Source organism: Larimichthys crocea, chromosome I (genome assembly GCF_000972845.2).
Source record: "Larimichthys crocea isolate SSNF chromosome I, L_crocea_2.0, whole genome shotgun sequence".
NCBI lineage: Eukaryota > Metazoa > Chordata > Actinopteri > Sciaenidae > Larimichthys > Larimichthys crocea.
In genome coordinates, this window is record NC_040011.1 from 42,035,077 (window position 1) to 42,051,293 (window position 16,217).

General features: G+C 39.4%; 3 protein-coding genes across 3 annotated transcripts; all 3 read left to right on the plus strand.

Annotated features, from left to right (window-relative positions):
- Positions 1-259: 259 nt before the first annotated feature.
- On the plus strand, positions 260-6,135 carry LOC104935344 (cyclic nucleotide-gated cation channel-like). Its single transcript, XM_027283072.1, has 10 exons — positions 260-348; positions 900-1,013; positions 1,431-1,622; positions 1,713-1,823; positions 2,397-2,503; positions 2,608-3,095; positions 3,226-3,504; positions 3,603-3,701; positions 4,930-5,307; positions 5,406-6,135. Exons 1-10 carry the CDS (start codon positions 260-262, stop codon positions 5,589-5,591), a joined length of 2,043 nt encoding a protein of 680 aa, XP_027138873.1. The 3' UTR covers positions 5,592-6,135.
- Positions 6,136-6,533: 398 nt separating this feature from the next.
- On the plus strand, positions 6,534-9,509 carry LOC104935339 (calnexin-like). Its single transcript, XM_027286254.1, has 6 exons — positions 6,534-6,600; positions 7,005-7,078; positions 7,729-7,848; positions 8,525-8,627; positions 8,718-8,791; positions 9,418-9,509. The coding sequence occupies exons 2-6, from the start codon at positions 7,007-7,009 to the stop codon at positions 9,424-9,426; spliced, it is 378 nt and encodes a 125-aa protein (XP_027142055.1). The 5' UTR covers positions 6,534-6,600; positions 7,005-7,006; the 3' UTR covers positions 9,427-9,509.
- A 1,891-nt stretch (positions 9,510-11,400) lies between these two features.
- Positions 11,401-14,775, plus strand: LOC104935343 (fibrinogen-like protein 1). The gene is made up of 7 exons (XM_010751172.3): positions 11,401-11,709; positions 12,621-12,783; positions 12,899-13,058; positions 13,152-13,240; positions 13,349-13,437; positions 13,585-13,772; positions 13,881-14,775. The coding sequence occupies exons 1-7, from the start codon at positions 11,644-11,646 to the stop codon at positions 14,077-14,079; spliced, it is 954 nt and encodes a 317-aa protein (XP_010749474.3). The 5' UTR covers positions 11,401-11,643; the 3' UTR covers positions 14,080-14,775.
- Positions 14,776-16,217: the final 1,442 nt, after the last annotated feature.

Here is a 16,217-nt window from a genome sequence, read left to right on the forward strand (position 1 = left end):
CCTCGTACCGGATGACCTTCCTTTTCTGACTGTCAGTTCATCATTCTGTGTGTGTGTGCTGGTTAAGGAGTTGTGTGTGTGTGTGTTTGGCAGTCTGCATGAGCCTCTCTATGTTTGCATGTCTCTCTAATGTGAGTATGTATTGTAGCTTGCATTTTAATGTGTGTGTGTGTTTGTGTGTGTGTGTGTGTACTGTGTCATGTGTCCATCTGTGTTTGTGTTTCTAATGAATTGAGTCTTGTCATGGTGTGTTTGCAGTATGACAGGTACAGTGCAGGATTCACACAGGCTGTCTGTGAAAACGTGGACGGAGGAGGAGAGTGACCGAGCTGACAGCACACTGAGCAGGTACGCGCGCACACACACACACACACACACACTGGCAGTAAGTCAATATTTTTAACTTTGCATAATTCACTTTTGTTTAGATACTTGCTATATAGTTTGGAGTATTAATATTTTCACACACACACACACACACACACACACACACACACAGTAAAAGTAAAAGTCATTCAGTCTTGGAATATTGACTTTATTTCATTATGAGGCTGGCAGTAAGTCAATATTTCTAACTTTGCATAATTCACTTTTGTTTAGATACTTGCTATATAGTTTGGAGTATTAATATTTTGTATTTAAAGCTGCACTAATCTATATTTTTAATTTCAACAATGGAAAAAATTTGAGAAGTGTTGCTAGGTTTACTATATCAGCTTTATAGGATGATATTCACAACTTGTTGAGCTGTGGAAAATATAACAAAAAAAATATTTCATGATATTACATTTACACATTTTCTGCCTTCCTGTGTATTTGTGGTGTGTGTGTGTGTGTGTGTGTGTGTGTGTGTGTGTGTGTGTGTGTGTCTGTGTGTCTGTGTGGATTTGTGTGTGCAGAGCACAGTCGATGTGTGATGACACCTCTTCAGAGCTTCAGAGAATGGCAGCCAATGACAGAAGGGATATTAATTCCCAGAACTCCTTTCGTGGAGGACAAGGTGCTCTGTCCAGGTATGATAGTTCACAAATAATCAAATAGAATTAATAATAATGAAAAACATGTATATTTATTTTTAGAATGCAACAATGTTAAAGGTCCGGTGTGTGAGATTTAAGAGATCTAATTACATAATATGGTGAAGGTGGAATATAATATTTATAACTATGTTTTCATGAGTGTATAATAGCCTGACCATTATGGTTTTGTTACTTTAGAATGAGCTTTTTATATCTACAGACACTTTGGGTCCTCTTCTATGGAGATTTCTGCAGTTGCATATAAAGGACAAACCAAACACTAGCTCAAGGTGCTTGCAATCTGCAGTCTCACCACTAGATGTCTCTAAATCCTACACACTGGTCCTTTAATTATTGGAAATTAAAAAGGTTAACCACCCTATATTCCAAATCATGTCTACCTGTCTTCAGGTTAGTTAGTATGGTGATGACTCTGCGAGAATGGGCGCAGAAGAGTTTGACCGAAGAGACGGAAAGACCCGATTCGTTCTTGGAACGTTTCAGAGGCCCCGCCCATGCCGACATGCAAGCCCCGCCCAGCAGGTTCAGCCACAGCCACAATGGCTCTGACGCAGAAAATGAAATCAGACGCTCTAGACCCAAGTAAGAAAGCAGAAAACTATGGATAAAACACGTTCACATTAAAGCATCAGCTGACACTAAATCTTTCTGTTTTCTGACCCTCTCTGTCAGGAGGAGGAGGTGTACTGTCGTGGTCTTATCACCTTCTGATGATGCATACTACCATTGGCTAATGGTGATTGGTGCTGCTGTTTTTTATAACTGGACTCTACTAGTTGTCAGGTTGGGAACTATTACCGTGTATAACAATACTAGGGTCAGGTCTAATGCTTCTTGTTGCACAGTATGGCAAGCGCCAACTCTGCCAACCAATGGGCTGAGATTCCTGCCTAAAACATACCTAAATATAAAGCTGCAATAATTCATATTTTTGTAACAAAATGACTTTGTGAATGTGAAAGAGATTGCCCGTAATCGCATCTCTTGACCTTTACTGTTTTGGCTCAGTTTTCAGCCCACATATACATACATATAATGTATATATAATTCTCTGCATTACTAATGTTCCTCCATTTCTTCTGGATTTGTAAATAGTCAACAGTGTGCCAACATTTTAGGGTGACAAAAATGTCACTGTTGTGGTTACAACTTGTTTCAATGTCCCCATGTGGTCAAAGGAAAGTTGCCTTGTATCCTCTTGCGGTGCATGTTCTTGTCACTGATAAAAGTTGCCTTGTATCCTCTTGCGGTGCATGTTCTTGTCACTGATACTACCACAACTACTACTTCAATGACCAAAAGAGGGAACTGAGATTCCTGTTCAAAGGATTCTATCTGTGAATCTGTTTTTTGTAGGGCCTGCTTCGATGAGCTTCAAATGCGGAATGTGTTGGTGTGGCTGGTGCTGGATTACGTCTGCGATGGAATCTATATCCTGGATATCGCTGTTCGTCTCCACACGGGTACTGAAAAAAATACTCAATGAGTCAAGACTCAAATTTCCATTACTTTTGTCACCTGAAGACCTCCATTCATTCATTTGTGTCTTTTATGTACGTATGTAAAGGTTTCTTGGATCAGGGCTTGATGGTGAAGGATGTGCAGCGTCTGAGAGAAAACTATGTTCGAACCTTACAGTGCAAACTTGACATTTGCTCCATCCTTCCAACTGATCTCCTGTACCTGACCGTTGGAATCAGCTACACTCCTCTTCTTCGATTCAACCGGCTGCTACGCCTGCCACGCCTGTTTGAGTTGTTTGAACGCACAGAGACAAGAACAAGCTACCCCAACGCTTTCCGCATCTGTAAACTGGTTCTGTACATCCTGGTGATCATCCACTGGAATGCTTGTGGATACTACAGCTTCTCCAAGGTTCTGGGACTGGGATCTGATTCTTGGGTTTATCCCAACGCATCTGATCCTGAGTTTGGTTCCCTGACTAGGAGTTACATCTACTGTCTGTACTGGTCCACTCTGACGCTGACCACCATTGGAGAGACACCTCCTCCTGTTAGAGATGAGGAATATTTGTTCCTGATATTTGACTTTCTGGTAAGTCCATAGCAACGGTTTAACCTTAACTCATATGATTGGACCTTGAATGATCCATAAACACTTTATATTGTTTGGATCCCAGTGTTCCAGCATATAAACAAGAATAATACTTGTATTTCTGTCCTAGGTGGGTGTTCTGATTTTTGCCTCTATCGTGGGTAATGTCGGAGCTATGATCTCTAATATGAATGCTACGAGAGCAGCCTTTCAAGGCCGCGTCGACACCCTGAAACACTACATGCACTTCAGACATGTAAGCAAGGTGCTAGAGCAGCGTGTCATCCGCTGGTTTGACTACCTCTGGACCAATCAGAAGACAATAGATGAACAGGAAGTGCTGAGGAGCCTGCCCAATAAACTGAGAGCAGAGATTGCTATTAATGTTCACCTGGACACACTAAAGAAGGTAAAGCATCTCAAAGCTTCTTAACTACATGAATCCAATGTATTTGTGCATAGGTTTTCCAAGATTAAGATTAATTGTGTGCGTGTTTGTGGACATAGGTGCGTATTTTCCAGGACTGCGAGGCAGGCCTCCTTGTAGAACTGGTATTAAAACTTCGACCGCAAGTTTTCAGTCCTGGAGACTACATCTGTAGAAAGGTCAGTATTACTTTTACTGGCACTGTTGAAGGATGTACTGCATTATCGATTGCTACTGCTGCAGCATTGTTATGATGATCACATACACTGAAAAATGTTCTCCTGCTTCATACTTTGGTGTCCATAATGCTTGTACACTATTGTTTTTTCTTGGTTTCACCCAGTCAACTGCAGAAATAATATCTTTAGAGAATAGGGGCTTTTAAATATATACTATAGTGATCCAAAGTCTGACTACTTACAGTAGTTTTTTAATATTTGCGATGCTCAATAAAGTCCTGTGAACATTAGACTAAAAGAATTGCACAGTCCTGAGCTTTAACTATCAAAACACATCAGCTATTGTCTGACAAAGATTTAGTCTCTATTGTTAGACTTCCTCTGCAGTCCAGTTAACAATTGCATTTGCGAAAATGACACACATTTTAGCCAATCTCTGTAAACAGATATCTTGATATTTCATATCTGCAGATGCAGATACATTAAAAGCTAATAAATAGTTAAATTGTCATCAGACGACAGTGGATTACGATTTTTGGCCAAAATGTTCCGCCTCTTTGGCTCTCTGCATGGACTGTTTACATGAATGCAACAAAAGCACGCTCAAATATAAAACCAGACTTTGGTTTTCAATGCCAAAATCTTGGTCCACAGATTCTGCATTCATATTGGTTTTCAATGCCAAAATCTTGGTCCACAGATTCTGCATTCATATTCAGGTAACTCTTGATGCAGTAGCCCCTGGGTTTACTCGATAAAGCAACCCTTTAGATCCCCTAGCTTAAACTGATCGTCCATATATTTACATATCTATGTTGTTCACAAAACCCGATCATTAAAGGACAGCAAGGTTTATGATGTACCCTAGATGAAGGTGCCCTGTGAAGTTATATTTGCATTCACTCACGGTGTTACTCACCCAAATGCCTATTGTGTCTCCTCAAGACCTTGCAAACACACTGAATTAATTTCCATCTTTATCAAACGTTTGCAAACGTTTTTTTTTTTGTGTGTTTTTTTTGCAATATTTTAAGTTTAGTAATGTTCACATTATTTACAAGTTTGAGGTCTTCTTCTTCTTCCTTTCCTTCTTTGTGCATTGCTGCAGCCAACGGTCATGTACCTACTTCCCTCCACACCACCTCCTGTGGTCAAAAATCTTTAATTCCTCCATGGCAGCATTGCTGTTAAAAGTACTTATTTATATTCTTTGGGGTTTTTTTCCAAGGGAGATGTGGGTAAGGAGATGTACATCATTAAAGATGGCCAGCTGGCAGTGGTGGGTGAGGATGGAGTCACCCAGTTCGCTGTTCTGACCTCTGGAAGTTGCTTTGGAGAAATCAGCATCCTGAACATCAGCGGCAGCAAGATGGGCAACCGACGTACGGCAAACATTCGCAGTCTGGGATACTCAGACCTGTTCTGCCTTTCAAAACAAGACCTGATGGAGGCACTTCAGGAGTTCCCCCATGCCAGGGCCCAGCTGGAGCAGAGGGGGCGGGACATCCTGCAGAAGGAGGGGCTTCTGGAGGAAGTAAACGTGTCTGCGGGGGAGGAACTTGAGGAGAAAGTGGAAAGGCTGGAAACCAGTCTGGATCGACTACAGGTCAGTGTTGTAGTTCACCTAAAACTACTGCTGCTGTTTGTACCACAATGCGCTTCAATCACAGCCATTACAGTAATTATTAAAAACCTTGTTTTCAGACGTGTTTGGCCCGTCTGCAGAGTGAGTTCAACTCCTCCCAGCTTCGACTGAAACAGCGAATCACAAACCTCGAGCACAACATCCCCACAGTGGCCACAGGCAGCGGCTTCCTGTCAGACGCCGACGGCAACGAGAGTGTTTCTGGCGGCGACGGCGTGCGCAGTGAAATCAACATCAGGCTCTGAAGCAATATACACAAAATACATGTTGTGATGCTTTTATTCAATTCATAAGAATCACCAACACCACCTCATGCTGTTTGATTGTCCACTGACTGATATTTAAAATGTGTTTGTATTTTATTTTGAAACCGTGTTAATGACTGTGTGTTCTTTAACTTTTTAAAACGTACAGTTTTACAGTTTTTAAAGACATTTATGTGACTACAATCAGTTTAGAATACAATAAAAATATCAATAACACAATGAACCAATACTTTGGCTGAAGAAGAAGTTTACACAGGACTATCTTGTCCAAACAACTGTCCACTTGACTGAACAGGTGTCTTTAATTATGCCTTTTTCCACAAGGGGGCATAATATCTCTCTCTGAATATGACACTTCATAACAACACGTGTCCAGAGTTGGAGTTACATGAATAAAATCCACATTTGTTTTTTCACGTTGGCCAGTGCTGACTACTGATGATTGTTTGCCATATAGCCTTAATGAACGCAGATGAAACAACAAAAGCAATTTCATTTTTTAGCATTGGTTACAATAATAATAAATGGGCTTTACATATTTTTAATATCAATTTTTTTTCCCTTTGCTTTGAATCTTTTTCTGTTTCATAGATGGTTTTTAAATGCTTTTTATTCCTTGTCAAACTTCTGAATGATTTATTTACTTTATTATATATCAGCAGCTTTATTATTAAAATGATTTAATACTACACTGACACTGACCATTTATTTTTAGCATGGCCTTTTATTACCATGAAAGGCCGTGTGAGTGTGTGTGTGTGTGTGTGTGTGTGTGTGTGTGTGTGTGTGTGTGTGTGTGTGTGTGTGTGTGTGTGTGTGAGTGTGTGTGTGTGAGTGTGTGTGTGTGTGTGTGTGTATGTTAATTGCCATGTTACCGCTCTGCAGCCATGTCAGTGAGTGACTTGGGACCAAAGTCCAACATCACATGACTGACAAGATTTCAGGAAGTGACTTTTAAGGAACGCGTGAGAAATCACTGTGTTGAAAGGTAGAAACACACTGCTGTAGCTTCCTCACTGCTTTCACTCTCACTTCTTTCTCTTTCTTTGTTTAATTTCCTTGTTTTTCATCCTTTCCTGCTTTCCTTTTGTGCTGAGCGCATGCTTCTTTCTTTTTCCTTTTTCAGAAGTCTGTCGTCTTTCTCTCCTTATTGTTCCCTTTATCTTTCTGTCCCAGTCTGATCTAAAAGATCTAGAAAGAAAGATTTACAATGAAAGAGGTTTTTTTTCTGCTCCTCATTGAGGGTCATCTGTTTCATGTCGTGCACGCAGGTGCACACATGCAGTATATTGACTGTTATTGTGTGTATGTGGATGTCTGTAACTTTGTGCACATACTTGTATGACTGTGTGTGTGTGTGTGTGTGTGTGTGTGTGTGTGTGTGTGTTTCAGACATGGAGACCAGCTTTGTGTTGTTGTGCGTGATGCTGGTAAGCAGTGTGACACCGGCGTCTGCTGCAGCACAGGTAAGACTGTTTGGACTAAATGTGTAGATGAGTGTTTGGAAAAGAGAATAGTTTTTCTTGTTGTTGTCTTATCTTGTCTTTATTGATGTTGGCACAGGTTCACAGAGTTATAGAAACATATAATACATAACAAACAATATAAACCAAAAAAATCAATATAGAGACATTTGGAAAGGGCGTTCAAAATAACACATATACCTTAAAGGTTACATTTGTTTTTAACTTTCAGCTTCTGGAATGTACAAAGACATATATCTTTGAATAATCCTGAACCTAATAAATAACAGTTCTCTTGCTAATTCCAATTAATATTATACTTTTCTGCATCAAAGGTAATAGGCTGGACACTGATCCAACTCAGTTAAAGTGTGGCATGCAGTCAGATATTACACTGCAAGCATGAGTGTCAAAAACTATACATGAGCAGCAACACCTGTTTCTAGTTTTAATGAGGCCTCCATGCATAATACTCAACCTAGTGCTCTGATATACTGTACATATATTGTATATGAAATTGCAACATGTTCCCTGCAGCATTCTTTATTAAAATCCAGTGTAATCTCTCATTATCTATCTTACTTGACTCATTGAATCATAAACCATTTGTTGTTGTTGTTGTTGTTGTTTTTTTGTATATGTGCACATTCTAGCCAGGTGTCATAGAAAGCCTCCTCATGGCAACGGTCCAGCGGCCCTGGCTCTGGGGCGTCTACGTCTTCACTGTTGGACTTCCCATCATTCTCTTCGTCAGCTTCATGTGGCCCGACAAGGTAGAGTGCGCTTGTTTGTCTAAGTCTGAGATGACAAGTCAAGATACTTCTATTTAACATTTGCTTTGAATGGAAGATGCAAACCTAGAGGGTGTAGCGTGGAGTGCTACTTCTCTTTGTTCAGGGTGGAGTCTGTTCAGCTCAGGTGTCCAACTCCAGAGTAGGTAAACAGCCCCAGACTCGAATGTTCCCACCACAATGTTTGACACTGTGACATCTTTCTTTCTTCTGTTACTGTCAGTAAGAAATACTTTTTGCAGTCATCCACTGTGAGATTCTGGTATTAAGTGGTTTAGAAACTGCTACTTGTCCTCTGAGACCACTTCAACACAGCTTGGATTGTATCTGTGAGGAAGCTGTTTTTCCATCTCTCTCGGGAAACTAAGCTTGATGTATAGATCCTGTGATGTGTGCTCACCTTTGGCCTACCGGATCGTGGTTTGGATACAACTGATCCAGTTTCTGCAAAGTGTTTTAGAGATCCATGCAACCTCTCCTAGAAACCTTTAGGCTATAGCGATGATTTGTAGCCGAGAAAGCATGTCTTAGAAGAAGAACAATTTGACATTTGACACTTTTAGACTCTGTGTGTGTTTGCGTGTTATCCAGAAGTATAAGAAGTGTGATGTATGTCTACGGTCTTCAAGACAAATCAAAATGTGTGTGTTTCTCGTAGCGGTTTGGACCCCCTGGTCAAGAATATTACTACAAGAAGTCTGATGATGCTCAACCAGATGATGTGGAGGTCCCACAGCGGACAGAATCAGTGGATATTAAAGGTAATATTTAATGATTCCTAACGATGGCGGTGATATCTTTAACGGCAGCAGTAGTTACAGCAGCTCTCTTCTCTCCCATCCTCTGTTCAGGAGAGACCAACAGAGCTGTAACGAGGAGGAGAGACGCTCATGGTAACCAGAGGAAGTCTGATTTAAACCTGAAGGTGAGATTCATCAGAGAGTGTGGAGGTGATAATGACCGCTGCTTTGAAAGAACTGATGTATCACAGAGAGGAAATGAGCACCTTCCAGCCGTCAAATGAAATGTAATTTGTGTGATGGAGGACTGTCTGTATGACTGAAACGTCTGGGTTTAAAGAAGGGCAGCTCGTTTTTATAAATAAGTCATGACCACCTTTTGAGAAATGTACTGGCACTGTTTTATCGAGCAAAGAAAAAGAACAAAACGTATCCGAATCCAGGAAATGTTGAAGAGTTCATCCATCATCCTGCAAAATGCTGGAATACTAATAAAACTGATTTGTAACATTTGCTCTCTTCGAGTAGAGCTCTGTTTTTTTAAATTATTTTTTTAATCATTACCCCCTCATGTTTCTGGATATTATATTAGAGGTCACAACCATTTAAGGCTCTTGATGTGTCACCTCATTAGCGGATTGAATTTTCTGTTGGAACCATGCGGACCTTTTTTATTTCCGCGTCATTCCGTTTCATTGTCACAGATCTTGTTTTGATGATTTACAAAGTCCACTCTTGTTATAGTGCCCTTGAGCGGGTCCTTGATACTGTTGGTGATGACAATTGATTGTGTGTGTGTGTGTGTGTGTAGGATCATTGATCAGTGCAGCGACCTCAGGAGGAAAGAGCACCAACAACACAATGTTGTACTGATGACTCAACAACACAGCAATGTCTGAACACTGACTGTATACTCTTTTGGCTTATTATAACAATGCCCATTAATTATTATATATATATATATATTTTAAAATTATTATATATTATACTATAGATACTCTTATATATATATATATTATATTATATAATATATTATTATATATATAATATATATAATTAAAATACTTAGTATTAAATATATGTTATTGTATTATACTGTAATATTTTCAGTGTGCACTTGCTGCCAAAAGATATGAAATATGCTGGTTTGTGTCTCAATGAGCATTTCATTTGGAGTTGGAATAAAGATATTCAGTTAGCGCTTAAAAAAAAAAAACACAGCATTGTTCCGTCTAATAAAAGCCAAACTTTGACACAAAACTGTTTCGTTTGTTTTCTCGTGAATACAGTTTTGGACATGAGTGACCTCCACATACACACAATATACTATAACTGCGATAGAATTAGAATTAGCTGCTTGTCTTTATTAATAGACCAGCAGCCATTTTTAAAAAATGAAATAGGTCAGCGCAGGTGTGTCCAGTAATACTAATTAGAACCTTAATTTAGTATCAAACACCTGTGTTTAGGCTAATTTGCATGCCTGATTTATTTTTATTTTTATTGTTTTATAATATTTTTATTACGTTTTCTGACATGAACACAGATAACAAACAACAAAACAACAAAACAGCATGGCCACAAAAACAAATCTCTGACTACTTGTTGTGTGATATAGACCAGTACAATACACTCGAAAAAAGAAAATCTTCTCCCTATATTAATAAGCTGCATGCTCAGTCCTATTACATTAATTGACAGCGATGCAGAAAATACATATCTGTAAAGAAAGAAAAGTAATAAAGAAAATAATGTCAATTTAGAGAGAAAATGCTATGTTTTGTTTTTGTTTGTTTTTTAATGAAAATTAATTAAAAAATAATTAAAAGTAAATTAATGTCCGACCTTAAGACCTGAAAACATCAGTTAGCCAGTTTCCTTCAGCCAGATAGTTTTGATTTTGGTCGAATGAGTAGTTCGATGTAGTGCAGAATATACTTATTATACTTTATTTTGATAATAAGAATAATACCTCTCTTATGTCTGTATGATAACTATGAAGCTCTTTCCAAAGCATAGCACAAAGAGTGGAAACGGGTGGAAACAGCTAGCCTGGCTCTTACCGGCACATTTAAAACATGATAACTGACACAGGATTATGTCTGGACTGGGAGCAGTGGCATTTGAGTCTCATAGTTATGCTAAGCAAAGCAGCTGCTGTTTATACCTATACATGACCTGTAGAGACATGATACCACACTTATCTAACTCCCTAACTTCTCAAAAATGTACACCTGCTGTGAGTGCAGCTTCACTATCTGAAACTGTGTCTCCTTCTCTATGTCCTTTCCTTCATTTTGAGCCATCCGAAATCACAGACGGCCGTGTCATTAAATCAAGCTCCTTTGTGATCCTCTGAGATAAAATGTCTCCCTCTGCTCTGCCTCTTCGCAGCCGACCTTCAGTGGCATTTAACTGCACATAACATTTATTTGAAATGGCACAATACTGCTCATCAAACAGGACGACCACTTGAGACTTTTAATGACACTCTCGGAGAATATGAGCCGGGGTAAAGTGGCCATGAGAGATCAGGGAAATCAGCAGGAGAGTGGAGAACAGAAGAGGGAGAGACGAGACAGATGGCAGGCCAAGACAATAGGAGGGAGATTTTTAGGGATGTTGAGCAACGCTCGATGGTGCGCTGTTGGCATCGTCTCTGCTGATCAGACACACATGTTTGTTAGCAGAGAAACAGAGTTTTAGTTTTTTCACATCACTTTCTGTTATATATAACAATTACATCTATTCTATATCATCTTTATCCCAATTTATTGCATAAGATTTTCCCGAAAGTGTGGCTCTTTTTGGCAAGTGTGTGGCATCTGTTCCACTGACACTCCCTGCATATTTGGTATATTTTATGACTGTAGAGAATCAGGCATTTGTTCAGCTTTCTTTGGATCCAGGTGTGGGGGAAACATCCTCACTGTGAAAATCAACCAGATTGAACTAAACCCAGAGACGTGAGACGTGAAAGTGTTCTTTCATCTTGACTTCTCATATTTTAGTTTTGTGCCGTCTAAACAAGAAAGAGATGGAAGTCCAGCTGCGGTTGTTCACAGGACTGATGGTCATCACAGCTTGTTTTCAGTCTCTCTGTGTAAGTATTAATCTGTCAAATTGGCAAATGTGTAATATGTTAATATGCACCATCTTTAAATGGCTGTCGCTGTTGTTTACTACATGAAAATGCGTGCGTAGTCTTGACAAATAGAGTCTAATTAACCCTCTGAGAGTTGGTTGAAAGATTATTTTTCAGAGTTTCAGGACTAATTCCAGTGAGAGTGATAAATGTTATTTTCACACTCCAAGCTCAGTTTATATTTAAGTATTCGTCTCCTATTTTAACTGCAGTTAATCATAACTTGACAAAGGAATATGTGATTTCTTTGTGTTTGTCAGGGTGTGAAAAGCACATTGCAAGGAAGTGGGAAAGTTTGCGCTGCTTGTTGTCTCTGTAAAGGAACAATACATTACATTATTCTAAAGATAAATAAGTGGTTCTCAAACTGTGGGGCAGTCCCCACTGTTGAGACATAAGGTCACTGCAGGTGAGGCATGGATGACCAGGGAGAAAACACAAAGTGACAGTAAGCTTAGTAGTTATGACTTATGTGGGGGGAAATACACAGGTCCTGTTGACCTTTACATCAATTTAAAGTACTTTTTTATTAAAGGGAAGCCCCTGGTCATTGTTAATGATTGATTGGAACTAGCTATTGAACTTCTTTCTGTTTCTGAAGTTTGAGAAACACTGTATCAGTGCAAGGAGATGATTTATTGCATACAGTAATGATCCAACATGTAATTTTAAAGGTTTAAATGTTTTCTGTATTTAGCATGTGAGGGAATCCACCTCTCTTTGTAAAATGTTCCAGATGTTATTGATTTGACTGAAACAAATCATTCATCAGATTTCTGTCACTCCATGTATATTGTGTCTCAGAACTAGATTATGAAAGTGTGAGTTAAGATCCTCAAAAATATATATCATCCCAAATGTGTGTGTAGGCGTCGGACATTTGCAGTGAGCAGGTGGTTCGTCTGCGGGAAAAGGAGAAGCTTCTGAAGGAGCAGGTTCAGAAACAAGAAGCCCTCCTACGCAGTTTACAACTGTTTAACCAACCTGCGAACAAAGTCGTATCCAACCAGACCCAGGAGACCGAGCACGCAGGTCAGGGCCACAGCCTCGAGACTGGAAAAGCAACATTTGAAATCTTAAAATATCTTCGTTTCACGTCTTATGTTGGAAATTCAGACCGTGTATTTATTGTGTATGTGTGTGTCAGACTGTTCTCAGATCTTCAGTTCTGGCTCCAAATCCACTGGTTTCTACACAATCAAACCCCACGGCAGCACTTCTCCAGTCAGAGTCTACTGTGACATGAGTGATGGAGGTGGCTGGATCATCATTCAGAGACGGATCAATGGGACAGAGCAATTTAACAGGTGTGTCTGTGATGTGATAACTATCAGTGTGAAATAATGAAATCATATGAAACGCTATCTATCTATCTATCTATCTATCTATCTATCTATCAGGTCGTGGGCAGAGTATAAGGATGGATTTGGAGACATGGATGCAGAATTTTGGCTCGGAAATGACAACCTACATTACATCACGGCCCAAGGTCAACGCTGCTTCTAAAAAACCATTCACTGCATTTTGAAATTTAAAGCTGCACTAATTGATCTAATTAGTAACATAACGTTAAAGGTTGTGCTCATGTCTGTTACAGGCAATTATTCTCTGAGGATTAACCTGGAAGACTTTGACAGACACCAACGCTACGCCGAGTACAAGAATTTCAAAGTAGCCAATGAAAAGGTGAAATATACAAATATCTGATAATGCTGTAGAAAGTAGGGATCGATACTGCTCTCAAGTCTGTTCTCTAACCGTGAAGCTACAGTCAGCAGCCTTATTAGCTTAGCATAAAGATCATGCAGATCTACCTTGTATCTCTGTCTGCAGGATCTCTACCAACTTACCTTTGGGACCTACGAAGGTACAGCTGGAGACGCTCTGTCTGGGAATTATCAGGTTGGTGTGTCAGGTTGGGCCAGTCACCAGGACATCAAATTCAGCACCTACGACCGGGACAATGATAACTACAAAGGAAACTGTGCCCAGCAAGACAAAGGAGGCTGGTGGTTCAACAAGTAGGCCTATAGGTTTTTCGTGATCCCCTAGAAGATGCACAAAGATGCAACTCTTGCTGCAGTTGAAATGACTAAATATGCTCCTTTCTGACTTTTATTTTCTTCCAGGTGTCACTCAGCCCATCTTAACGGCATGTACTACCCCAATGGGCACTACAGTGCGGTGACAGATGATGGTATAGTTTGGTACACTTGGAGAGGCTGGTGGTACTCCCTGAAGACCACCATCATGAAGCTGCGACCCACCAACTTCAAAATTGACCCCATTGACGACCCCAACGCTGTTCACCGCCCTCCTCCTTCCTAGATCAGACATGAGCAGACACAAAATGTTTTTGGCTTGAGTATTTTGGAGGAAATGGCTTAACAAATATCCATTAATATGAATATTATAATCCTTAAAGGCTTATATGGCATCATACTTGTAAGAGGACTTGTGAAACTTGTTTTGAAGACATGTCTGTTAGAAGGGGAAGTAGCCGACACACACACACACACACACACACACACACACACACACACACACACACACACACACACACACGCACACACACAGCTGTCTGTTTTAGTGGAGAAAAGGGAAATCTGATGTCAGTGTGCCAGACACAGACAGAAACATTGGACAAAAGGCAGTGAAAGGAGCCATTATCATGTCATTGAAAATGGCTGTAACAAGATCTGTGTCTGTGTTTTTTTAAACAATAACTTTAATAAAAGGAGAAGCTGAGCTCAGTACCGAGAGTTTGCCCAACTGTTATGAAGATGAACATAAATTACAACTGAACTAAGAGAACACTATTACATGAATGAAAGACACAACAGTACACAACGAGAAAGTCATTCCTTAAGATGTTACAAGTGACTTGAGATTTAAAAAATGCAAATGTGAAAGATTCCTTTTAGAGTTTCAGTATACTCTGTACACTCACAGGTTACTCTATCTCACTGTTCTTTGCATTCTAACCATAATTCACAAAATAAAACAAGGCTTCCTCGTGTCCATTGAATGATTTCATTTTCTTAAATCTTGCCTTGAAGTCCTGACGAACTGTAGATATTACACAGTCAAGGATAATTATGCCTTAACCTGAATCTTTTGTACACATTATATATTATATAGTGATACCATTTCTAAAAGCTCATATAGCGACTGGATGAAATGCTCAAGGAATCAAGAAAAGATTTGTTTTTGATGGAGCAGACTGTCTGTAAAAATCTAATATCCCCACATATTGTGTGTCACAGAGAAAATGACTCATGCTACACTCGGCTCAGGTTGAGCCTCTCAAATTAAAAAAATCCAATTTATTTGTGATATCGTTTTATCCAGTGATGAAGAGTTATTAAAGTTGCTTTATTACAGTTCAAGAGAAAAGTGATATTTTTCATGAGGCTTATTTTAGGAATATCAAAACCTATTTTTGTGTCAGGTATTCTACGTATTACAATTAGCAAGATTATATCATTGTCCTTACTTATTGAATTACTTGTTTATTTATTTTATATGTGCAAAATTATCTGAGGTGGTTGAAATATAATAATTTTTGACATATTTACATCTAGTTTTTCTTTACTTTATACTCTTTGTATCATCTTGTGACCTCTTGAAGAGATCCCTACAGTATGTATTTAATTCTGTGTAAGTGGAAACTTACACCTCAAAGTAAGAGCTTGTTGAATCTACCATCCAGCTGTGGCCTTTCTGTATTAATCTAATCCTCTTCTGCATAACTTGTGCATCTGTTTGCGTGGGTTTTCACTTTCTGAGAGCTCCATTTTCCTCCCACGGTCTTTTGAAGTTCAGGTCAAGTGATTTGGGGACTCTAACCTTCCTACCGTCACCTCGTCCTGTTGTGAGTGTGAGAGGACGTCTGAGTCTTTATATGTCAGACTTGTTCCTGGGAGAGGTGCCACCACCTGTGACCCTGCACAGGATTAAGTGGCTATAGAAAATGAATGGATGGACCATTTCAAATGCAGAACACCAGTGTTACATTGGGTTTTTAGGGAAATTAAAGTTTGATGCTCACAGTGGGTAGTGGTAGAGGCTGAGAGATTAGAGTAATCACGATGGGAACAAATGTGGGACAGCTCTTTTTGTTCCATCCAACATCCGTTTGGTTGCAGTGTTCTGGCAAACTGACGGCCTTTCAAAGCACAGCAGCATTAACCTGGGTTTTTAGGGAAAATTAAGTGTAACGCCAACCGTATAATTTAAGGGAATTGGAGATAAGAGTATTCACGATGAAAACAAACCTGGGACAGCTCTTTTTTAAGGAAAATTAATTCATTTTTTAAAATTTATTTAACTCACAACATAGAGGCAAGGATGACAATAATATCCAGTAAACATCCAGAGTAATTTGTGTGAAATTATATGAAATATAATGAAATATCAGGATCAGAATCGCTTTATTGGCCAGGTGTGTGTACACACATAAAGAA